The 25636-nt window shown below is 40.6% G+C and overlaps 1 protein-coding gene across 3 annotated transcripts in view; it reads left to right on the top strand.

Moving 5' to 3' along the window:
• The first annotated feature begins 10682 nt into the window (after window positions 1-10682).
• Window positions 10683-25636, top strand: part of LOC106566627 (arf-GAP with SH3 domain, ANK repeat and PH domain-containing protein 2) — a 124163-nt gene continuing 109209 nt past the window's right edge. For 2 of the 3 annotated variants that reach the window (XM_014135111.3, XM_014135177.3), the window contains exon 1: window positions 10684-11235. In XM_014135111.3, the coding sequence (XP_013990586.1) occupies window positions 11110-11235 (126 nt within the window). In that variant the 5' untranslated portion in view covers window positions 10684-11109. Of the gene's footprint in view, window positions 11236-25636 lie in introns of all 3 variants that reach the window. The other variant, XM_014135357.3, reaches the window with a different exon arrangement.

The raw sequence follows: 25636 nt of genomic DNA on the forward strand, positions 1-25636 counted from the left end.
AGTGTCTCCCCCTTTGAAGAGGGGGATGACCGCGGCAGCTTTCCAATCTTTGGGGATCTCAGACGATACGAAAGAGAGGTTGAACAGGCTAGTACTAGGGGTTGCAACAATTTCGGTGGATAATTTTAGAAAGAGAGGGTCCAGATTGTCTAGCCCAGCTGATTTGTAGGGATCCAGATTTTGCAGCTCTTTCAGAACATCAGCTGTCTGGTTTTGGGTTAAGCAGAGGGCTTGGGCAAGTTGCTGCAGGGGGTGCAGAGCTGTTGGCCGGGGTACGGGTAGCCAGGTGGAAAGCATAGCCAGCCGTAAAAAAATGCTTATTGAAATGATCGATTATCGTAGATTTATCGGTGGTGACAGTGTTTCCTAGCCTCAGTGCAGTGGGCAGCTTATTCTCCATGGACTTTACAGTGTCCCAAAACTTTTTAGAATTAGTGCTACAGGATGCAAATTTCTGTTTGAAAAAGCTAGCCTTAGTTTTCCTAATTGACTGTGTATATTGGTTCCTGACTTCCCTGAAAAGTTGCATATCGCGGGGGCTATTCGATGCTAATGTAGAATGCCACAGGATGTTTTTGTGCTGGTCAAGGGCAGTCCAGTCTGGGGTGAACCAAGGGATATATCTGTTCTTAGTTCTACATTTTTTGAATGGGGCATGCTTATTTAATATGGTGAGGGAAGCACTTTTAAAGAGCAACCAGGCATCCTCTACTGACGGGATGAGGTTAATATCCTTCCAGGATACCCGGGCCAGGTCTATTAGAAAGGCCTGCTCGCAAGTTGGTCACGATGATATCTAAGAGGGTGACTATGGTTACGGATTTAGGGTTGTACCTGGTAGGTTCCTTGATAATTTGTGTGAGATTTAGGGCATCTAGCTTAGATTGTAGGATGGCCGGGGTGTTAAGCATGTCCCAGTTTAGGTCACCTAACAGTATGAACTCTGAAGATAGATGGGGGTTGATCAATTCACATATGGTGTCCAGGGCACAGCTGGGGGCTGAAGGGGGTCTATAACAAGCTGCAACTGTGAGAGACTTGTTTCTGGAAAGATGATATCAGCCTCACACTGGCCCAGGTTACAGACAGACCTGAAATACACCCCCATCGATTTCCCACACGGAAACCACATTTAAAGAAAATGGTTAAGTGCATGCATACACCTCCTATTTTTGTGAAGGAAAACAAAACCCTTTTAGCTCTTTTCTTCTTAGGCAGAAGGAAGGGACCGTCAGTATTCACTTTCCTTGAGCCTGACCTCATGTCCCCTCTCTCTATCTCTCTGTCTTTCCCTCTCTCACCCCTTTCTCTCTCCCTTCCCTCTCTCTCCCTTCCCCCTCTCCCTCCTTCTCTTCATCTCCCTCTCTCTCTCTCTCTCTCCCTCCTTCCCTCTTGCACCTTAGAAATAGCCTTGTTAATTCAATAACAAAACAAATGCCTGTACTCTAGCTCTTCCTGGAAGCCCGTTTCTCTCCCTGCCACAGCAGAGAAGCAGCATCATTTCAGATTCATTGCATTGCGGGTGCTGTTGCTGCCATGTGTGAATGTGAATTCATGCCCTGGAGGAATGGGAAGAAGATAATGTGACTGCTGCTGAGGGGAAAACAGCTCATAATAATGGCCGGAACGGAGCACATGGAATGGCATCAAACACCTGGAAACCATGTGTTTGATGTATTTGATACCATTTCACTGATTCCTCTCCAGTCATTACCACAAGCCCGTTCTACCCAATTAAGGTACCGCCAACCTCCTGTGATGCCAACCACCCCAGAAAACACGTTCCCTTATTATTCTGATACCCCGGTGTGGAGATAATGACCACCCCAGCAACTACTTAACCACTAGCAAGCACTGCAGTGGCCACACTATAGATGCAGGCTGGGTGGGAGGGGAGTGAATGTGAGTGAGCAGACCCAAATTTAAGGAGGCACCTTTACCTTCCCTAAAATCACCAGTGATTGTCCTTAATTACTCAAAGTAGCATCTCCTGCTGACTTTTATGGACTGTTTTTCTGAGTTTTCTGACTATTTACTACAACATAACAAATGATGTGTATAGCTGGGTGGCCTGGGACTGTAAATACCAGTCTACAGTTAGGTGAACAGATTAGGATAAAACAACAGAGCAATACTCAAGGTGACTCAAGGTGACTTACAGAGCTTGGCTGGTGGCGAAGAGGTCGCTGGTTCGGGTCCCTGATTTGACTTGGTGGGAGATCTGTCGATGTGCCCTTGGGCGGGGAGTTTGACCCATGGTTCCTCCTGTGGTTCTCTTTGGATGGGAATGTCTGCTAGATGACTGAATGTAATGTAAATGTTGAGCTGCTTTAAATGCAGGTAGACTGATTTAAAATTCAATAAAACAATAATAAAAAGTGACTTACAATAGGGTCAATATTACAATACTCCTGTGGCTTATTATACTGGATCTTTATCTTATCATACTGGATCTTTATCTTATCATCCTGGATATTTATCTTATCATACTGGATCTTTATCTTATCATACTGGATATGTATCTTATCATACTGGATCTTTATCTTATCATACTGGATATGTATCTTATCATACTGGATCTTTATCTTATCATACTGGATCTTTATCTTATCATACTGGAGCTTTATCTTATCATACTGGATCTTTATCTTATCATACTGGATATGTATCTTATCATACTGGATCTTTATCTTATCATACTGGAGCTTTATCTTATCATACTGGATATTTATCTTATCATCCTGGATCTTTATCTTATCATACTGGATCTTTATCTTATCATCCTGGATATTTATCTTATCATCCTGGATCTTTATCTTATCATACTGGATCTTTATCTTATCATACTGGATCTTTATCTTATCATACTGGATATGTATCTTATCATACTGGATCTTTATCTTATCATACTGGAGCTTTATCTTATCATACTGGATCTTTATCTTATCATACTGGATCTTTATCTTATCATACTGGAGCTTTATCTTATCATACTGGATCTTTATCTTATCATACTGAATATTTATCTTATCATACTGGATCTTTATCTTATCATACTGGATCTTTATCTTATCATTCTGGATATTTATCTTATCATACTGGATCTTTATCTTATCATACTGGAGCTTTATCTTATCATACTGGATCTTTATCTTATCATACTGGATCTTTATCTTATCATCCTGGATATTTATCTTATCATACTGGATCTTTATCTTATCATCCTGGATCTTTATCTTGCCTCTTATGTGTTAATCCTTTCATTATAGCTTTAGCCTGATAAAGAATAGGGCTGGTAATGCAGGCTGTTGTGTTTTGTTGATATAATCGATTCTAGTGGATGCTAAAATACTACTCTTTTTACCTTTTTTCTTTAATACATTGGCCTAATATTTCAGCTAATACAGTATCTATGGTATTCTGCAAAACACTGACATTTTGTCCAATGTTAAAAGAACTACTATTTCGAATCTTCTCCCTCTCCAAGAGGGATCGAGGTTTCAGCCCTGTCACACAATATCAATCATTGAGGACTTGCTTTTATGTGATTGACACAGCCATAAACGCAATCATATGTTTTCATCAACATTACTGAGCATGAGGGCCTTCTTTTACCAACACTCTGAACCCCTCAGTCTGATTGAACTCACCCGTCTATATCTATGAAATCTCCACTGAGGATAGACTTTGAGTTCATATGCTGGGTTAGCATCCTCAAGCAATGCTAGTGATGGGAGGATTGTGGCTAACGGTTAATTTAAGCAATACCCAGCAGCAGGACCACCACTGTCCTCCCGATTCAAATGAATGAACAACATGCCCCAGAGATACACTTTCATCTTCCACATCCATCCATCTCAGCAGATCTCTCTCTTTTATACACCAGTTCAAATGCATCTCAGTCTTCTTCTACTTTTGTAGTGGCAGTAGTGAGGCTTTCTGGGAAGTTCACTATGACAGGTTGCCACTTAGGAAGGGGGGTTACAGAACTGTCAGTGTTCTGACATGGGTTTATAGTTCTTGAGAGACACTGATTCAGTCCAGGCTTAAAAAGCAATTCGCTCACAAACGGTTACCCAGGGTTATATTCAATTAAGGTGATAGGAGTCGGCAGCCGTGGTTGTAGCCGGCTAGCCCTCTCCAAAGCCTTATCCATTTCAGCCAGCTAAGAGCATATGAAAAGGTCTGCCCTCTGAGACCCATGTACTTCTACTGAAATACAGCATACGCTCTAAATGGGTTTGATATTGAAAGTGGGATAGAGGAATGTGCTATATTGCATTCTCTACTACATGAGCAGACTAGAGTGCTCTGGCACAACGTGCCTGTCACCACTGCCTGTCATCTCTGATATATTACTCAGTGAGTAAAAGTGCCCCCATCCAAATGACAACAAAGGGACTAATACGGAGAGAGAACGGAGGTACCTTCCACCTCCATTTATTAATCTCATAAAGAGACGGGTCTCATCTGTCAAGAATGTTGAGTTGCAGCTTATAAAATGCAACCTCAGAATGAAAAATGTGTTCCCAAGCTGTTCCCATGCGAGACAAGAAGGTGTCAATCATCAAATAACTCTAAATGAGATTTCCCATGAATGACAAATAAAATGACTCTTTGTTTGTGTTTTACAACCATAAAGCAACAGCAAATTATGGTTCAGAGAGGTTATATGAATCCTTTTCAGCTTCATAATTCTGTGTATTATTGATAATACTATCAGCATTTCAGATGCGTTACAATTACCAAATCTATTGCCGAAACACTACCAGTATACCAAATATATATCACTGTTTCAAATTTGTTTCTATATTATTTAGTGTATTGTAGCTAAGGAACAGGTGCTACTTAGTTGATTGCATTCCAGGGTTTGCGATTGAGTGAGAGGATTCCCTGTGTGGGGGTTAGGACGTGATGAGGTGTGGGGGTGGGGTGTGGAGACCAGGAGATGATGAGGAGGGTTGACATGTTCCCTGTCAGAGAAAATGAAAGGACTGAGACACCCTATATGCTTGGGCAGGGTTGGGGAGTATCAGATTACATGTAATCACTTAAATGTAATCATATTACAAAAAAAATGTGCCCATGAGCAGTTACATTACCAGCAAAAATAATATAAATCAGATTACAGATACTTTAGAAAAACTTGATGATTACTTTTAAATTCAGAAAGGATGTTTACGAAAAAATAAATGATAACTTTCTTTTTCTTAACGACAGCATTGAAAAAAGCCTAAAGTTTAAGATTGTTCCACCTGAAAGTGTGACCACAAGTCAGAGACCACTATGATGACACACCAAATGCGTTTTTTTTTGTCTTCTCATGCCGCTTAAGGGGAAAGTAATCCAAAAGTAACTGAAAGTCATCAGATTACATTATTGAGTTTAGGTAATCCAAAAGTTGCATTACTGATTACAATTTTGGACGGGTAACTAGTAACTGTAACGGATGGCATTTAGAAAGTAGCCTACCCAAGCCTGTGTCTGTGCTTGTGGGAACTAATCCTTCGGGAAATCATAATGACTATACCATTTAGACATTACTCCAGGAAGATGTCATTGGTAGTCTATCGCACACTTCCTGATGTTCAGGTCTTTAGAGATGCCTTTAATTAGGTCGTTTTAAGCGGTAAATCAATAGCTTGATGTCCTTGATCTTTTCAAAGTTGGGGGACACTGAGAGTCATCAGTCAGAAGCTTTCATTTTTACACACACGAGTGCACGGAATTAGGCTTAGAGGTTAAATGGACAAAAGCTATCATATAAAAGATGAATCAAGTCGCTTCACTCTTTAGAAGTGGTATAAATGTGGGAGAATGTATGGCACATTTGTAAATCCCTCTGAACTGCTGTATAAAACCTCTCAAAAACAGCAAAACCATCTGACATCATAGATTATCGCATGCAACAGACAGACTTTATGAATTGCAGTTAGCTTCGGAGAGTGCGAGAAACAATCTATCTTTACCCGCAAATTGAATTCCCATTAATTTGGTAAGCTGTAATCGAAACTGACTTACTATGCCCTAATTGACATTTTCACCTTGCCAAAAAATAGAATCCCTTAATCCTACATTGAGTTGAGGAAAGCAAAGCAGTCAGTGTCGGATCAATGTGACAGACAGGGACAGACAATATTAGATCAGAGATGTTGTAACCTTTTTACAAACCACAAAGTTGACACATTCAGCCTGAGGATTGTGGAGCTTTGGTTTTAACAACAGAGTCCTACTGCAACTCACCTTTCAAAATATCAATCTCTGTTTATTTACTTATCGTCACAGTTCGTGTAATGACAATATTGACAATGATAAGAAGAGGTATTGGGGATGAATACCTATGTTATAAGTATGAGTAAGAAGATGCAAGCTGGTCTGTTGATGAAACTTGCAGGCAAGAGTGAAAGGTGCTAAGTATTTGACAGTGATGAGCCGATGAGCAGATGACATCACATTTCATGCACCACCATCTGTGAGTTATAAAAAGCTCATAGTCAAACTAGCCCGCTGATCCTTCAGTGTTTTCTCTGCAAGGCATCTGAAACCACGGAGAGAGAGACTTCTGTGCAGTGCACAGGTGGAGGGAAAGTACGAGAAAGTAGCTTTGGGTTAAAAATAGGTTTCCTCTAAGATTACAGTGGTTTTAAGAAGAGGATTTGTTCCTATTGTGAGAGAGGAATTGGCTTGTTACAGAGAACTACTCCCCTCCCCCATCTTCCATTTCCCTCAGTATAGTTCCATTGTCCTACTGTAGACCAAAAAGAGCCTGAGAGACCATTCAATTCATGCCTGCATTCAGCCCATTTGTCTAACAAGCATTGGTTTAGCGTGACCACAAAAACAACATCTTTCGGAAAGGCCAACACAGTTGACTGTGCCAGACCCTTTCAGAGTAGCTAGGCATTCTTATTTATGGAAATTGTGCCCTCTTCATGTTAATCCACAAGAGACAATACCAAATCAGAGCACGTACTGGAATGTTATATTCTTCAGATCGAACATCAACTTCTTCAAATCCTGTTTGAAAGTGGAAAATGATTTGCGTGGTTCTTTCACCTGTGAAGGAATAAAGCGCCGGCAGTGGAATTAGGAAAAAGTGACATAACAACCATCTAGATCATTGCTTTGGAATGATGTTAGTTTACCATATCAAGGAAGTGCCAAGTCAATGAAATGTCATTGGATGTGTGGGGTTTCTCTGACCAGAATCAGAAGACGGAATGTAACAGAACCCCACCCCATGGGTCGGCCTTTTCAATGTAGGACATAATGGTAATCATGAACATCCAAGAGACCTTTAATACAGAATTATGTCTGCTTTGGCCTACTGTTCTCTGTGTCTGCAACTGTCTTTGGATCCTGGCTCTGTGTAAGTAATACTCCATATTGTATGAATGTGAATTATGTATCTCTACACTGTAGTATGATTATTCTGAAAGAAGAAAGCCGTTTGGCATATACTACATCAAATGAAATGCAGAATCAAGGGATTGTTAGACTTGTGTTAGGTGCATTTGAAATTCTAATTTCAAAGAAGTTCTCCTCCAGCAGTGCCAATACCTTTATGTCATGCATTGATATCTGCAGTAACAAACACAGTTGGCTTTCCGAGTTGATATTCACTGCATCTGATATTTTGATTATTCTCTGTCCGGCAGAGGATGTCCACTGACTAATAAACAAGCTTGTTTTCAGTTTATTAGGCAGACTGACAGTTTCTGATTTCGAAGCTCTTCATTTTTTTAGATTTTTTAATTGAACTTTATTTATACAGGGTTTTCTCATTGAGATAAAATATTTTTTTCAAGGGAGACCTGGTCCAACAGCAGCAGGGGGAACAAAGTTTCAGACAAAACAACTTACATACACTAACACAACATTGAACAAAACTATAGACACACATACAGTACAACAATTACATATTTTTATTTATTTATTTGACCTTTATTTAACTAGGCAAGTCAGTTAAGAACAAATTCTTATTTTCAATGACGGCCTAGTGGGTTAACTGCCTTGTTCAGGGGCAGAATGACAGATTTGTACCTTGTCAGCTCGGGGATTCGAATTTTCAACCTTTACAGTTACTAGTCCAACGCTCTAACCACTAGGTTACGCTGCCGCCCCCTATAACGTAAAGAAACACAAATGTCATAACTAAAAAACAGCTGTCCTAAAGACAATTACACTCTTCTATGATATTTACACCAACTGTTTAAACTCCACCAACGTGACTAGGTCATCAAATTGGCAACAACTCGGCTGTAAAAACCAACAACAAAACATTGAGGCATCACAATATGGATACTGGTTTTAATCCAAGACTATATGTACATCCCACTGGGCACACACTGGTCGCATCAACGTTGTTTCTATGTCATTTCAATGAAATTACATTGAACCAACTTGGAATAGACGTTGAATTGACGTCTGTGCCTAGTGGAATGTTATGTTGGCTAAAAGAAAAGTCTGTCCTTGAGTTTCATTTTCAAACTTTCGATGGGCACAGGGATGGATAATCATCCAGGGCCCAGATTCACCCAGTCAGGTCATGTGGTCAGGAGAACACCGAGCCCATACAGAGATGACTGAATGATGATCCTTTCAACCACATCCCAGAGAGTGACCATGTGCAACAATGTGAACACATGTTAATAATCAAGGTGGGATGTGTCTACCTTTGGCCTCAGTGCTGTAACTCTGGCTGGCAGATGTTCTGTGGGAGTGAGGGTCAGCCCGAGCCTCCACACTATCAACTAGTTCATTTAGCAGCATGTTGAGAGGCGTTGCCCAGCTAAAATAATGTGTTGGGGGTACTGAACGCAGCCCAGTGTTGTGATTTAAAAGCTGCCCAGGGTTCCAGCCTGCCGCTGGGTCTCTATTTATAAATGGTGGCGGCCCCGCCGAGGTTGAATGAACCAGGGAACGTCAGCAGATTCTTCATCACAAAGCCCAGGAAAAACACAAGCCTACTGGGAGCTGAGTGAATCGCTCCTTCAAGCTCCCTCTGAAAACTACAGCATGGGAGAGACTTTATTTATTTATTTTTACTTCTCAACAATGTTTTGGAAGCAATATGAAAGTTTAATATCTATTTCTGGCTGTACTTTCTAAAAAACAAGTGAGTGTTTCCTCCCATGAGGATACTCTGCTCACTGTATCATGGCAGTACTAATATGACTAGATATAATTGGTGTATGCTTTTCTAGTAGAGTGCACAGAGATAGAGATAGTAATCCTCTACTAAATTATCATTTTAATTAGTCTTTTGTTCCGACGCAGCAGGGTGCAACGCTAGCATCGCCATAGTAGAAACCACTTGTCAGTGTAAACATTAGTTGTATGAATGCTTCTTAAAATGGGAGCCTGCCTTCCCTCCATGGCCAAAGGTGGACAGAGAGAGGAAGCAGGAAACATGATGGGGAAGTGAACTGGAAGTGATCATCATGTCATAAGAACCAAGTGTTCAGGTCTCTGTCTCAGTCTGCCTGCCTGCCTATCTGTCTGTCTCTCTATTGGTATTTCCTTCTCTCTACATCTCTCTCAATCCGTCTCCTTCTCCTCTTGTTGAATTAGGCTTACTGAAATGACAGAAGGAGTCAATCAGGATTAAGGCTTTTACATTACAAAGTCTACCTACTCTCTGGAGCCCTACAGGAAGAAAGCAAGTGCTACAGGATGTTAGTGTTATCATACATTCTACAATAAAATAATAATGAAATGAGAGAGAAATAGACATATTTTTAAACCACTATTTTCTCATATGACAGGCAGGATTGTTTGATATAGCAACGTCAAAAGAAGGCTCTTCTGATAAACACTTAAATATGCATGTTCTGTATTTATCACTTTATTCAAAGAGATCATGTTTTCCCCAAACATAAAAAGTATCTACATTTTTAACCATCAAACAGCATGGAAAATATAGCCTAACCCTTTTGCAAATGCACCATAAAATAATGAATAATGCACTCTCTAGTGACTTTCAAAGACTTTGAATGTCAAGCTGTTGCTAATAATTATTTCATTTCCTCAAGCTTTCATTTTATAGTCCATTTAGGTGGCAGCTAGCCTAGCGCAGTGGTTCCCAACCTTTTTCGGTTACTGTACCACCAACTGAATTTTGCCCTGCCTGGAGTACTTCTGAAGTACCCCCCCATGTGCATTTTACCAGTAGGTCTATGGTGTCATGAGTCTTCTCAAGTACCCCCTGTTTATAGGCCAAGTACCCCCAGGGGACCTAGTACCCCTGGTTGGGAACCACTGGCCTAGTGGTTAAGTGTTGGGCCAGTCACCAAAAGGTCACTGGTTTGAATCTCTGAGCCCACTAGGTGAAAAACCTGTCAATAGGTACTTAATTTCTCCTGTAAATTGCTCTGGATTAGGGCATCTGATAAATGACAAAAATGGAATTGACAGAAGTAGGTCAAAACAATAAATTAACTGTCATTTAATGTGAGTAGGAATTAAGAAAATAGATCTTAATCTGACACAGTTTAATCTTAAAATTGATGGAAACATAATAATAAACAGATTCAGTATTATTTATATAGGCTATTTCAGGAGTTTTGATCTACCTTAAAAAACCTCTGGATGCCGCTGTAATGATGACAGAGACCACGCCTTCCATCGACTCTGATTGGGTCAAATTGACCAGCTGGTGATCTCCATTGGATAGTGCACATCCATTGAATCCCTCCTTCACCTTTGTCAATTTCTGAGCTTGCGTTAGAACGCCTCGTTGTTTCCCATGCTTTGAAAGAAGTTCAGAAGAGAGAGGGCACCTACAGAAGAGAAAATCATAGAAGCTTAATCTTTTTGGATTTCCCTGCAAGTCGAGTGGGACCCGCCAAATTGACGGGGAAGAGCAGTGACCGCGAGCCATCTGGAATCGGAAAGGCTACGGCAGCGACTGTTACAATCAGGCGCGCAACATTGTTGCAGGGTGACTGCTCGAGCGCGAACAAGGGAACAACACATCCAGCGATGGTTTACATGAGAGCATTTTATCAGACTTTTATATTATTGTAAACGTAAACTTTTCTCAAATTCGAATTAAATCCCGGGTGTTTAACAGGAAGGAATACAATATATTTTCTAAAAGGATAAAGTATGCCGGACCAAATTACAGTGTCCGAGTTCATGGCGGAGACAAATGAAGATTATAAAGCGCCAACTGCATCAAACTTCACCACCAGAATGTCCCACTGTAGGAATACCGTGACTGCTTTGGAGGAGGTGAGTGGTGTGCTGAATTCCAAGGCCTATGGGCTACTTCAAGGTCCACATTCGGTAGCATCACCGGACACATTGAAGGTTATAATCCATTACTTAGACCTAGTTGTAGTACCTATGTCGGTTATAAAGGTACCCTAAACTAACTGGCAAAATGCTATATTATCACAGTAGGATTTTTTTCCGAATGGTTGGGCGTTTTCATTAAGCACTAGAGCCATTTGTTCTGCATTGCTCTCACACACAGAGGAAAGTGGAAACTTGTTTTCTCCAATTAGGCTACTAATCGTCATTTATTTTACACCGTTCTGATGTTGCTGTTATGTACAGAATATAATAATAGCCACTTAGTTTTTATTGGATAATAGAACTGCATAATCGGTATTAGCCGCTTTGTTTACTTGGGACATCCCCTTTGACCATTAGTTTGCAATCAACGATTTAAAAAACGAATATCTTGGCCCAGATGACAATATCGAGAGTTTCCCAGGAAAACATGGACAGTTCAATGGAAACGGTTATATCATGCAAACAATGGCTCTACATTTTATTTATTTAAAAAAAAAATGTCTATTGAGGAATAGAATAGCTTTGCAATTAATGTGGCACCTGTTCAAAAAAATCGGTATTTATTTTGCATCAATAGGCCACGCCCGAGGACAGGACTTTTCCTGTGGTTTATAGATGGGTACACTTTGCCCCAGTATCTGTGCGTTTGAGAGGTCTCTAACAGCACAGATACCGGGCAGGTAAGCTTCATCAAACTTACAGGTCGTTAACAGAAAGAACACTTCCGCTTTGTTCTATGAAAACCCACCCCCACCACCTAACCCTATACAGCCTAATGAGAGCACTGACTGAGCATTTCCCACATGGGTATCTTTTTTAATTGTGCCTGCCTTCGAGCCATTATATGTTGTGTATGAAATGCCCAGTCACAAACAGATAAAGATGTCATCCATAAATGCAACATTTCATAGCAGTCATGTGTTGGGATAATACTGATTGGCAGTCAAAGGAGACCCACCTAAGCCCTTGTTCATGTCCCCAAATCTTCTTTATTGCCATTGTTTGCATGCAAGGTGTGCTGCTTATCTTCATCCATGTTGATGAAATGCTGAAGGAGGGACAGTAGGTTCATGCTAAACAAAGGTAGTCAGTTTGTCCTCCTCATGCATGCATACATACAGACAGTACCTCCTTATGATAGTACGTTTTCCCTCTCTTAGATGTTATTTGACTTGAGAGAATATTACACAATATTACACGCCTCAAACTTTGAGTGCATGTTGTCAGAATGACATCCTGGCAGCGGATTGAGGCCTTGATTCCAGGGAAACTCAGACCGATTTATCTACACACCTGAATTAGAGAGAAGGCTTGTGTTTCTGGAGGTCTGACGGGGCAGGCACCTGTTGGTGCTTAATCTTTCTACAGACGCCTAAAGGTGGAACGCTGATCCCTGGTGTCAGTTTCGATAAATAAATACAAATCTGGATCAAAATGGTTGGATTGAATTTAAGTGGCCTAGTGGGGCCAGAAGTTTTTTTTATTCTTGATGACCTGACCAGGAAAAGCTGGTTTCACTTGTTACCACAGCGACAAAGTCATAATTATGGCTAAGCCCTGCCTATGTCTACAACTTGTTTTTTTTTATAAATCTGATTTTAAACCACACTGGTAACCATATGCCTAACCTTAAATTAAGACCAAAAAGCACAATTTTGTTTTCATGGCTGTGGTAACTAGTGACAACTGGAAATGCACTGGGTTAAAGGTCGTTATCAATAAAACATCACAAAAGACCCCCAGCTCCGCTAAAACTGTTGACAACTACGTGCCATTTCCAAGGGATTGTTAAATACATTTGATCAATTATTTGGTTTTAATATCATCACCTCTTAAAAAGCATAGTCAGAACTACACATTTCAGATTATTCCACATTTAGCTCTATTATCAGGGTTATACAGCAAGTAACTAACTGTATGCTTTCATGACCAGTAAATATCAACTGATCTTTTCATTTCAGAGCCTATCCATTTGGCTTGTAGCTAGCTAATCAAACAATGTGTCATTGGCTTTTGGAAAGAGCTTGACATCGACATGTCCTGGTAAAGATGTCAGTCGGACTACTGTCATCACCACTATAGATGGCAAGTAAATATAGCCATCTAGTTTATCCCCTGACATGTAGCTTGTTAACTTGCCATATTGACATAATCTGTTATAGCTAGCTAGCCAGTTTGATGTGGTCCGTCAATCAATGCAGCCTATCATATCTGTCAGCAGCATCGTGATTAAATACTCTTATTAAAAACAGTGTTGCAAAGGGGATAATGTTAGTTAACTTTGCTAGGTAGGCCTACGTTGGTTGGAGAATAAAGTACATTATGTTTACTTATCACTATGTTTAGCCAACTGGACCCAGGTTCTACCGGTAGCTTTCAAAGTTAACATTATCAGCTAATAGTACATCTGCAAATGCTCCCTTCTGCTGCTTGACAGGCAGAGCCCACAAAGGATGGGAAATTCACCTAAACCACTCATACTGGTCAGGTATAGTTCACTTTTATTTTATATCACTCAAATATTAAATCCATGGTCACCAATATTGAGCCATATCTTGAGGCTACCCTTACGTATCTAGAAATACATGATCACTTGATCAGTTACTTGCTGTATCATTTTGATGATAGAGCTAAATGTGCACAATTGTATTGCATGAAATAATCTGACATTTCTAGTTCTGACTAAAGAAAGTATTCACACCGCTTGACTTCTTCTACATTTTGTTGTTACAGCCTGAATTTAAAATGGATTAATTTCAAATTTGTTGTCATTGGCCTACACCCAATACCTCATAATGTCAAAGTGGAATTATGTTTTTTGAAAATGAAAGCTGAAAAGCCTAAATAAGTTCAAGTCACATAAGTTGCATGGACTCTCTGTGTTTAACATGATTTTTGAATGAGTACCTCATCTCTGTACCCCACACATACAATTATCTGTAAGGTCCCACGGTCAAGCAATTAATTTTCAACCCAGATTCAACCACAAAGACCAGGGAGGTTTTCCAATGCCTCGCAAAGAAGGGCACCTATTGGTAGATGGGTAAAAATAAAAAGCAGACATTGAATATCCGTTTGAGCATGGTGAAGTTATTAATTACACTTTAGATGGTTTATCATTACACCCAGTCATTAGAAAGATACAGGCGTTCTTCCTAACTCACTAGCCGGAGAGGAAGGAAACCGGTCAGGGATTTCACCATGAGGCCAATGGTGACTTTAAAACAGTTACAGAGTTTAATGGCTGTGATAGGAGAAAACTGACAATGGTTACTTCACAATACTAACCTAATTGACAGAGTGAAAAGAAGGAAGCCTGTACAGAATACAAATATTACAAAACATATTTTTAAGCATAGTGTTAGATGCATCATGTCATGGCTATGCTTGTGATCATTAAGGACTGGGGAGTTTTTCGGGATAAACAAATGTATGGAATGGAGGTAAGCACAGGTAAAATTCTAGAGGAAAACCTGGTTGTCTGCTTTTCACCAGACACTGCGAGATTAATTCACCTTTTCAGCAGGACAATAACCTAAAATTCAAGGCCAAATCAACACTGAAGTTGCTTACCAAGAAGGCAGTAAATGTTCCTGAGTGGCCGAGTTACAGTTTTGACTTAAATCTACTTGAAAATCTATGGCCAGACCTGAAAATGGTTGTTTAGCAATGATCAACAACCAATTTGACAGAGCTTGTTGTAAGGCCTCATGTCTGTTTGCCCAATTAGACACTGCAGTGAACTGTGAACACCTCTACATATTGTGTCCAGCCAGTTGCCTGGACTCAGTAATATACTCACAAGGTGCCTTGGATTGCAGCAGTGTTTTTGAACATGTCAGTGTCATTTCTAGACCCATGTTCCTTCTTACTGCTCTAGTATTGTAATTTATGACCTATGAAGAAATGCAAACCATATTTGATTAATCCAGCTGATTTTAAGGAGGTGAAAGGTCGCGTGTGTGTGTGTGTGTGTGTGTGTGTGTGTGTGTGTGTGGGAAGTAGGTTAATCATGCCTATCAATGGATACTGCCACTGGGCACTGTCAATCAGAGAAGCAACGTCCTATTAAAATGTAATGAGGCAAACAGACAATTCATATTCCTCCCTCCATGTTAATGGCTTAGCAATAAAGATCTGCTTTATTTTCTGTATACACTAAAGGCTTTCACATGGGCATTAGGTGACATCACAGTCTAGAGTGCACGAAGGAGATCTGATGGGGCTGTTTTGGATTCCCAGCATTGTGCTGATTCTGTGACTAGAGAATTGTCTTGCTATAAAATTGCTAGCGTCTCCATTTTTCCCTTGAAGTGACAGTTGAGGACTGTCTGAATGTAGCCTACTCAAGTCTGTATTTCAGCACTGAAAAATGTCAACAGTGCAGCAATGTTTCGCAATATATAGAAAAACCATTGCTATTTCAGTTTTGATCATTGCCTTTGATAATTGTCAGCTTGGTGTTTTAGGCCTACACATTTTAGCATCCAAGTTTTGGTTTCACATTAAACTAGGCACTTTTGTGCTAAGGCTGTACTTATTGGAGTGAGAGATTAATTGTGGGAGGGGTGCGATTAGTGTGAATATCTGTGGACCAGATGGCATGACGTCTGCTTCACGTGGGCCGATTCCAGTCCTATGTGATGATAGCTTGTCTCTTATGAGTGCTCTGGAATGAATGATGTGCTCACCCTTCATCCTCAGACTGGACTGATGGCATTGACCAGGTCTGTTCAGATGAGCCTGCTATCCCCACAGTGTAGCACAGGGAGACACACTATCTAGGAGACACTGCCACTTACAGGGCTTAATGGGACCTAGTCTGTTGTGTGATTTATTTCTACATAAACCAATTACAGTGGACAGAACTTTAATTAGGCTTGTGGATTGTAAAAGCTTTGTCTCTCTTCTCCAAATAAATGGGCTTAATGTGTCCAGCAGAGGTGGAGCTACTAAAAGAGTTACTCGGATTACCGTGGCCTAAAAACCACAACTATAAAAACAGTTGGTCCACGAAGAGGATGTTTGTGTCATTGTGTCCCTCTGGGTTGCTGTAAAATGAGGCAACTTCTCCATGCCTTTGTTCTACCTGCCTTTGTTGTAATTTTACAAGAGACCTGGTTTATATTAGTCTGATCACATACATTCTCATTTTGAGCAAGGAAGTCTCTTTGACTGTGCAGAAGTTACTTTGCTTTGGCCACAGTCACAATGGGAACGAAGCCTCAAGTACTAAATTGCTGGTCTGACTGACTATCAGCGTTGAACAAAGGTTGAGTAATCCATAGTGCTTTGATATGACTGTTATTGTTCTTCTGGTTTTATGGAACTTCAGCTGTCAGCCATTTCTGATTTATGGGTTGCAAACAAACTGCAGTTTCCTACTCAAAGGTACGTACGTGTGTGTTACAGGATAGCACATCAGAGTGCGAAACCCACACGTGTTGCATAAAATGGGCCTATTCTTTGTGTTGGCCTGTAAATTGGATGATGTTACATGTTCCCCGACTGCACCCATTGTGCAAACACGGGCCTTCCTTTCACAGAGAAACATTCCTGGAATCTGAGCATGGCAGTGGCCCACACACGATCACAATAAGGGGTCCAATGTTGGACCAGCCAGGCTCATTGACTCTGTCTCTCTCCTCCATACATACTGCTCATTTTTCTCAGTTGAATCATGGACATTTACAGCCAGCATTTTGCATGGATTTTTTGTTGTTGTTGTCGTCCTGAACATACATTCCTGCACCCTCTGGATATTTTATCCTGGCATGTTGTCTTAACTGCATCGTTCTGGTTAAGAATGTTGTCCTAACTGCATCGTTCTGGTTAGGAATGTTGTCCAACTACATGGTTCTGGTGAGGCATGTTGTCCAACTACATGGTTCTGGTGAGGCATGTTGTCCAACTACATGGTTCTGGTGAGGCATGTTGTCTTAACTGCATGGTTCTGGTGAGGCATGTTGTCTTAACTGCATGGTTCTGGTGAGGCATGTTGTCTTAACTGCATGGTTCTGGTGAGGCATGTTGTCCAACTACATGGTTCTGGTGAGGTTTGTTGTCTTAACTGCATGGTTCTGGTGAGGCATGTTGTCCAACTGCATGGTTCTGGTGAGGCATGTTGTCCAACTGCATGGTTCTGGTGAGGCATGTAGTCTAACTACATGGTTCTGGTGACGCATGTTGTCCAACTACATGGTTCTGGTGGGGAATGTGGTCTCAACTGCATGGTTCTGTATGGAGATTATTGGGAAGTATCAGGGGAATGACCGTGGCATTCCTGGCATTCGGGGAAACTGTTTGCACCAGCCCTAATCTCCTGTGCTGAGTGTGTTCTATGTATCTGGTTAACATTGAGGAAGTGGTCTCCACTCCATACTTGGTGGTTTCTAATTGAATTCCCCAACATTGTGAAAAGCAGTGGATTGCGGATGCGGTGAAGGTGACAAAGAAGCGAGGAAACAAAACACAAAGCGCATTCATTTCTTTAAGAAAACAGCCCTAATGTTCGAAACAAACATCGTTGTTGTCATTCAGAGAGACAATTATTTATTTTCCAAGCTACACAGAATATTTAACAATCAACAGGTTCCTCTTTGCGTACTGAGAAATGGATGCAACTTATATCCTTTATAAAAGATTATATCAACAATCTATCTTCCAGCCACCCCAGGCTGCTTCACTCTGCGGTGTGTAATCTGCAGGTTTAACAGTAATATACTCCTGACTGTATCTACAGACAAATAGTAATAGGTTTTCTCATGGAGCCTGCAACCCTATTCCCTCTAGATGAGCAGCCTGGTGGTATGTCCGACAACCCTTCATTATTTGTTGTGATTCGGTGTTTGTTATTTTATTAGGATCCCCATTAGCTGTTGCAAAAGCTGCAGCTACTCTTCCTGGGGTCCACACAAAACATGTCAGAGCTGTGTGTAAATAGACTATATGCAAACAATTTGGGATTTTCTTCCCGGGCCAGTGGAAGGCATCACCTCATCATTCCTAGGCATAGTCCGTGGGAACCACCAGGCTGTGCTGGAGTGAGCACCTGTAGCGCAGAACAGGTGGCATGGAGGAACGTTTTAACAAGGCCTCAGACACCAAGGATAAAGTATGCAGAGACAATCAATGAATGAGCTGCCCAGACTGCCAGCCACCTTGGCCTGCATCCTCTTAACCTCTATGCACTCCATCAACAGCAGGTGCATTTCAAGAGCGGCAAATTTGAATCCAAATAAATGTCAAAATTCAAATTTTTCAAACATACAACTATTTTACACCCTTTGAAAGATAAACATCTCCTTAATCTAACCACGTTTTGCGATTTCAAAAAGGTTTTACGGCGAAAGCATAAATTTAGAGTATGTTAGGACAGTACATTTACAAGAGTTGTGTGTAATGTTTTGTCAATTCAAAGACAGGGTCACCAAAACCATAAAACCAGTTAAAATGATGCACTAACCTTTTACAATCTCCATCAGATGACACTCCTAGGACATTATGTTAGACAATGCATGCATTTTTAGTTCTATCAAGTTCATATTTATATCCAAAAACAGCGTTTTACTATGGCATTGATGTTGAGGAAATCGTTTCCCTCCAATAACCGGCAGTCAAGTCAGTACCACAAATTAAATAATTAAAATTAGAAAACATTGGTAAAATATTATATTGTCATTTAAAGAATTATAGATTTACATCTCTTGAACGCAATCAACTTGCCAGATTTAAAAATAACCTTACTGGGAAATCACACTTTGCAATAATCTGAGCACTGCGCCCAGAAAAATACGCGTTGCGATACAGACTAGACGTCATGTTGGGGAGATCTAAAATCGAAAATACTATGTAAATAATCCATTACCTTTGATTCTCTTCATCAGATGTCACTTCCAGGTATCACAGGTTCATAACGAATGTAGTTTTGTTCAAAAAAGCTCATCATTTATGTCCAAAAATCTCCGTCTTGTTAGCACATGACCTAAGCCAGCTGGACTTCTCGTCATGAACGAGGGGAAAAAATATATTTACGTTCGTTCAAACATGTCAAACGTTGTATAGCATAAATCATTAGGGCCTTTTTTAACCAGAACATGAATAATATTCAAGGTGGACGAATGCATTCTCTTTTATACCGTATTGGAACGAGGGTACCCAACATGAACTCGCGCGCCAGGTGTCTAATGGGCCATCATCGTTCCATGGCTCTTGTTCGGTCAGATCTCCCTCCAGAAGACTCAAAACACTTTGTAAAGGCTGGTGACATCTAGTGGAAGCAATAGGAAGTGCCAAAATATTCCTCAGCCCCTGTGTTTTTCAAAGGCATAGGTTTAAAGGTAATACAACACATCAGGTATCCACTTCCTGTCAGAAAATGTCTCAGGGTTTTGCCTGCCAAATGAGTTCTGTTATACTCACAGACACCATTCAAACAGTTTTAGAAACTTTAGAGTGTTTTCTATCCATATATAATAAGTATATGCATATTCTAGTTACTGGGTAGGATTAGTAACCAGATTAAATCGGGTACATTTTTTTTATCCAGCCGTGCAAATACTGCCCCCTAGCCCTAACAGGTTAATTAAGGAGCTTATTATACTTAGTGTAATTGAAATGATTTCGCTGGAAGGATCACCACATTTAGACCATTTCTCCTCAGAGCTTTGGAACAAACCTGCCCCATAGTAAATATGATCCCCTGCCAGATTCTGTCTGAACTGGTTAATGACCTACGGTTGTTCCATCTGGACATTGGAAGCTGGTTAAGTGTTTTTTGTTGCCTATTTTTTAGGCAATGTTTTTTTTGTCTACATCCTCACTTCTGACAGTCTAGTTAGCAAACAAGCAGAAATACCATGTGGTAAATGTGTATGTGGCCAATACAATTTGATTTGGTATCACACAACCTTTCTATCGGAAACTATGAAAAGTCCTCTTTTGTCACCCTAAGAGTACCCAGCATATTTCTTCCAATGTGTGTGTTTGAAGCATAAGGTATCTTGTATAACTGGAGCCAGGGACAGCAGGCTCCCTGTTATCTCCCAGTCTCAGGCTCTCTCTCTCACTCTTTGGGGCCTTCCTACAGATGAGAAGTCCCCCCCCCATGTGGCTAAACAGTGGAAAGGTGGGAGGGGGACGGGTCACGGTACTTTCCCAATCGATTTGGGGCCAGGGCTCCCCTTGGTGACCCTGGGCTGTTGGGATACAATATCCCCCCCACTGCCACTACACAGGATCATTCATCGGAATAAGGGGGTGCGAGGAAATCTTATTAATAGGACGGTGTGTGATCGGAGACAGGGGTCAGAAGTGCACCGGCCTTTGTTGTACATGGGAGTGTGGAGGCCCACCGTCAGGGGGCCTGTCACAGATTGCCATGAACAGCTCCTTTTTAAGTGTTCCCTGACAGGCCGTGCCTCTTCATTAATGAACTACTTCATTGATTTGTTGCCATGGCCTCTGCACAGGAGCAGAGCAGTTTCCTCAAATTCTTTTAATTGTGTTACTGGGTTGTCGTGTTCACTTAACTGCAGTGGGAGGGCATCCCGAGTGGCGCAGCGGTCTAAGCCACTGCATTGCATTGCTTGGTGTGTCACTACAGCCCCGGGTTCAATCCCAGGCTGTGTCACAGCCGGCCGTGACTGGGAGACCCATGAGGCGGCGCACAATTGGCCCAGCGTCATCCGGGTTATGGGAGGGTTTGGCCGGCCGGCATGTCCTTGTCCTATCGCGCTCTAGCGACGACTCCTCTTGCGACTCCAGGCCGGCTGCCTGCAAGCTGACTTCGGTTGCAAGTTGTACGGTGTTTCCTACGACACATTGGTGCGGCTGGCTTCCGGGTTAAGCGAGCAGTGTGTCAAGAAGCAGTGCAGCTTGGCAGGGTCGTGTTTCTGAGGACGCATGGCTCTCGAACTTCGCCTCTCCCGAATCCGTACGGGAGTTGCAGCCACGGGACAAGACTGTAACTACCAATTGGATATCATGAAATTGGGAAGAATAAGGGGTAAAAGTAGTAACAACAAAAATAAACAATTTCCCATTTGAAAACTGTAGTGGGTTCATGGAGGAAGGGCTTTCAGATGGGTTCTCTCTTTGAGAAGTTGGATGTGAGTAAGTCCTCAACGAGGTCTTATGATGTCATTAATGGCTAGGTTTAGGTTGTTCTTTACATGACTGGAAATGCTGTTCGCAATTATGCCTCTTTCAACAGATTTTCTACATGAATCAACAAAAGACGGGTTAAAAGACTGTTTTAGAAAACAGAAACTCAGGAACTTAGTTGTAGATATCCTTAATGTCCTTCCTCATACTATATCCATGTGTCAAGCAGGTCTGCCTCCCTTGAGAGTTGGGACATGCACAATGTACCCATTCTTTCCACATATAGTAAAGCTGAAAAAAAACTACAGAAATTTGCTGAGAGATTTAAGCTGTTCCCAGAGGGGCACAAACTTTAATACAGTCAAATGTATTATGCCTCTGCCTAACGTGGTTCTGTCAAAGTAGTGCCTCTGCCTACTTTGGAGCAACGTTGTCTTAGTACTCCTGGAGACAGGAATTAAGTTGGATCAGAATCCTTAAAAGTAATAAAGTCCTCAGATTTCAAAGGAACTTTATACAGAGATTGTTTATTGCTTTTCACAGCAGATACACTCATGCAGTTATATCCCTTCCGCAGCACACTGGACCATATGTTTTCCAAAGTCACCAGTTGATCCTTTCCAGGTGAACGCAGTCTCTCACTCCAAGTCCCTCAAGCATCCTCAATGCTCCTTGTATGCAACTATGGCACTTTGCTTTTGGCATTGCTAAGTTTCCGCAATGAGGCCTACACATTGGTAAATACGAGCAGACCAGAAACGGTGCTTACGCTGACTGGATTTTATGGGGGGCAAGACACATTTGGTCTTAATTTACCCACCCCTCCCTCACGCTGAGCTTTCATCAGTCCCCTGCTAATTTATAAACTTTGTTAAATACTTCCTTATTAAGTCAGACTCCTTTTAAAATGGTGCTGTCGGGTCTCTTTCCTGATTTTTCCACCCAGTTCAAAAGCTCTATTTTTTTCATTAAAATCTTGACATTTGTATTCTCAGTTGGTAGACTCTGGGCATAATCAGATCCTGAATTTCCAGTTCAACAGTTGTTCATCGTACAGCCTACCAGAACATTCCCACTGAGAGTGAATGCGGGTCACTGTGTCACACCTACAACTAACAGTCTTGAGTGTGATTCAGTAAAAGTGTACTGCACCCCTGGGGATTGGCCAAGCTCCCCGTTTGTCTTTCAGACCTTTTCACCTCTTGATCACTCTATTAATGACCAATCATTGAAGTCCCACTTGTCCTCACTGCTCAGTCACCTCAATCTTCAAGCACATCACATCAGTAGTATACAGCACCTTCAGAAAGTATTCACACCCTTTGACTTTTTCCACATTTTGTTGTAACAGCCTGACTTTAAAATGGATTCAATTGAGATGTTTGGTCACTGGCCTACACACAATATCTCATCATGCCAAAGTGTAATTAAGTTTTTTCAAAATGAAAAGCTGAAATGTCTTGAGTCAATATTTATTCAACCCCTTTGTTATGGTAAGCCTAAATAAGTTCAGGAGTAAAAATGTGCTTAAGTCACAATTAGATTCATGGACTCCCTCCGTGTGCAATAATAGTGTTTAACGTGATTTTTGAATGACTACCTCACACATACAATTATCTGTAAGGTCCCTCAATCGAGCAGGGAATTTCAAACACAGATTCAACAACAAAGACCAGGGAGGTTTTCCAATACCTCGCAAAGAAGTGCACCTATTGGTAGGTGGTTAAAAAATTAAGCAGACATTTTAAAACCTGTTGGGGCTACAGGTTAGCAATGAACCCCGAGTCGGGATTGCTAACAAGGCTGGAAATTCAAAACATCAAAAATCTAATAATTTCAATTTCTCAAACAATCAACTATTTTACACAATTTAAATGATAAACATCTCCTTAATCTAACCACATTGTTCGATTTTCAAAGAGGCTTTACGGCAAAAGCATAAAGTTAGATTATGTTAGGACAGTACATAGCCACAAAAGTACAAACATCCATTTTCAATTCAAGGTCAGGCGTCACCAAAAGCAGAAACCAGCTTGAATTATGCACTAACTTTTGTCAATCTCCATCAGATGACACTCCTAGGACATTATGTTATACAATACATGCATTTTTTGTTCCATCAAGTTCATATTTATATCCAAAAACAGCATTTTACAGTAGCGTGAAATTCAGATTTTTTTCTTCTCTGAAATGCTTCCGGTGAACATAACAAAATTACTATTCGAAAACATTGGTAAATTATAATATTGTCATTCAAAGAATAATATATTATCATCTCGTAATTGCTACCGAATGGCCAGATCTCAAAATAACTTTACTGGGAAATCACATTTTGCAATAAACGGGGTGCTATGCTAAGAACAATATGCTATACAGTTAGCATCATCTAATATCGATAATAACATTGTAAATATCCCCTTACCTTTGATTATCTCCATCAGAAGGCAGGCATCCCAGGTCCGGAAGGCATCCCAGGTCCGGAACAAATGTGGTTTCTTTTGACAAAGTTCATAATTTATGTCCAAATAACACCAAGTACTTAGCGTTCATTATGCTCCCACAAAACATGGTGGGGGGAGTGTAAAATCATGCCGAAAAGCTAAAAAAACCTAGTAAATAATCTATTTACGTCCGTTCAAACATGTCAAATGTTGTTTAGCATTAATCTTTTGGTCCATTTTTAACGTTAAACATCAGTAATATTTTCACACAACCTATCCTATGTCTAGATAAACAATGATGACAAACTCACGCTTCTCAGATTTATGCGCAGGCGCAAAAAAATGAAGTGATGACATGTCAACTTCCTTGGATTCTAATTTGCTCTCTGTTTATCATAGACGCTTCAAACAACGTTATAAAGATCGTTGACATCTAGTGGAAGCCGTAGGTGTTGCGAAATGAATCCTTTCTCACTATGGTATCTATAAAACAATGACACTAAATAGTACAGTCACAAAATTCACATTTTTTTTGGATCTATTTTTCACAGGTTTTTGCCTGCAATATGAGTTTTGTTATACTTACAGACACCATTCAAACTGTTTTAGAAAATTCAGAGTGTTTTCTATCCGAATGTGTTAATAATATGCATATCCTAGCTTCTGAGTTGGTGTAGGAGGCAGTTAAAAATGGGCACATATTTTTTTCAAAATGTCTCAATACTGCCCCCGAGCCCCAACAGGTTATTAATATCCCTTTGAGCATGGTGAAGTTATCAATTACACTTTTGATGTTGTATCAATACACCCAGTCACTACAAAGATAGCAGTGTCCTTTCTAACTCAGCATTTATTTATTTTTTTGCAACGAGGCACTAAAGTAATACTGCAAAACTGTAGCAAAGTAATTCCGTTTTTGTTCTTATTACAAAGGGTTATGTTTTGGGCAAATTGAATACAATACATTAGTGAGTACCTCTCCATATTTTAAAGCATAGTGGTGGTTGCTTCATGTTATGAGTATGCTTGTAATTGTTAATGACTGGAGTTTTTCAGGATAAAAAAAGTCAGAATGGAGCTAAGCACAGGCAAAATCCTAGAGGAAAACCTGGTTCAGTCTACTTTCCACCAGACACTGGGAGACATTCACCTTTCAGCAGGACAATAACCTAAAACACAAGGCTAACTACGCTGGAGTTGCTTACCAATCTTCCTTAGTGGCCGAGTTAAAGTTTTGACTTAAACCTACTTGAAAATCTATGGCAAGACCAGAAAATGGTTGTCTAGCAATGATCAACAACCAATATGACAGAGCTTGAAGAATTTTGAAAAGAATAATCGGGAAATGTTACACAATCCAGGTGTGTCAAGCACTTAGAGACTTACCCAGAAAGACTCACAGCTGTAATTGCTGCCAAAGGTGATTCTAACATGTATTGACTCAGGGGTGTGAATACTTATGTAAATTAGATTTCTGTAATCCATTTCTAATTCATTTGCAAACATTTCTAAACATGTTTTCACTTTGTGTTTTCTCTCACCCATCTAAACAATCATTTTAATCCATTTTGAATTCAGGCTGTAACACAACGAAATGTGGAATAAGTCAAGGGGTATGAGTACTTTCTGAAGGCATGCTCTTCAAGAGGTGATGATATTACAACCAAAAGGTTAACATTTATTTAACAATCCTTTGAACGCTATGTAGTTTAATGATTTTAGCGGCGCTGGGGGCAAGGAGCAGCCAAATCGAACACTTTGCACCGGAGTGTCATGTTTTATTGATGACT

This window comes from Salmo salar, chromosome 01, assembly GCF_965601325.2.
Source record: "Salmo salar chromosome 01, fSalSal1, whole genome shotgun sequence".
NCBI lineage: Eukaryota > Metazoa > Chordata > Actinopteri > Salmoniformes > Salmonidae > Salmo > Salmo salar.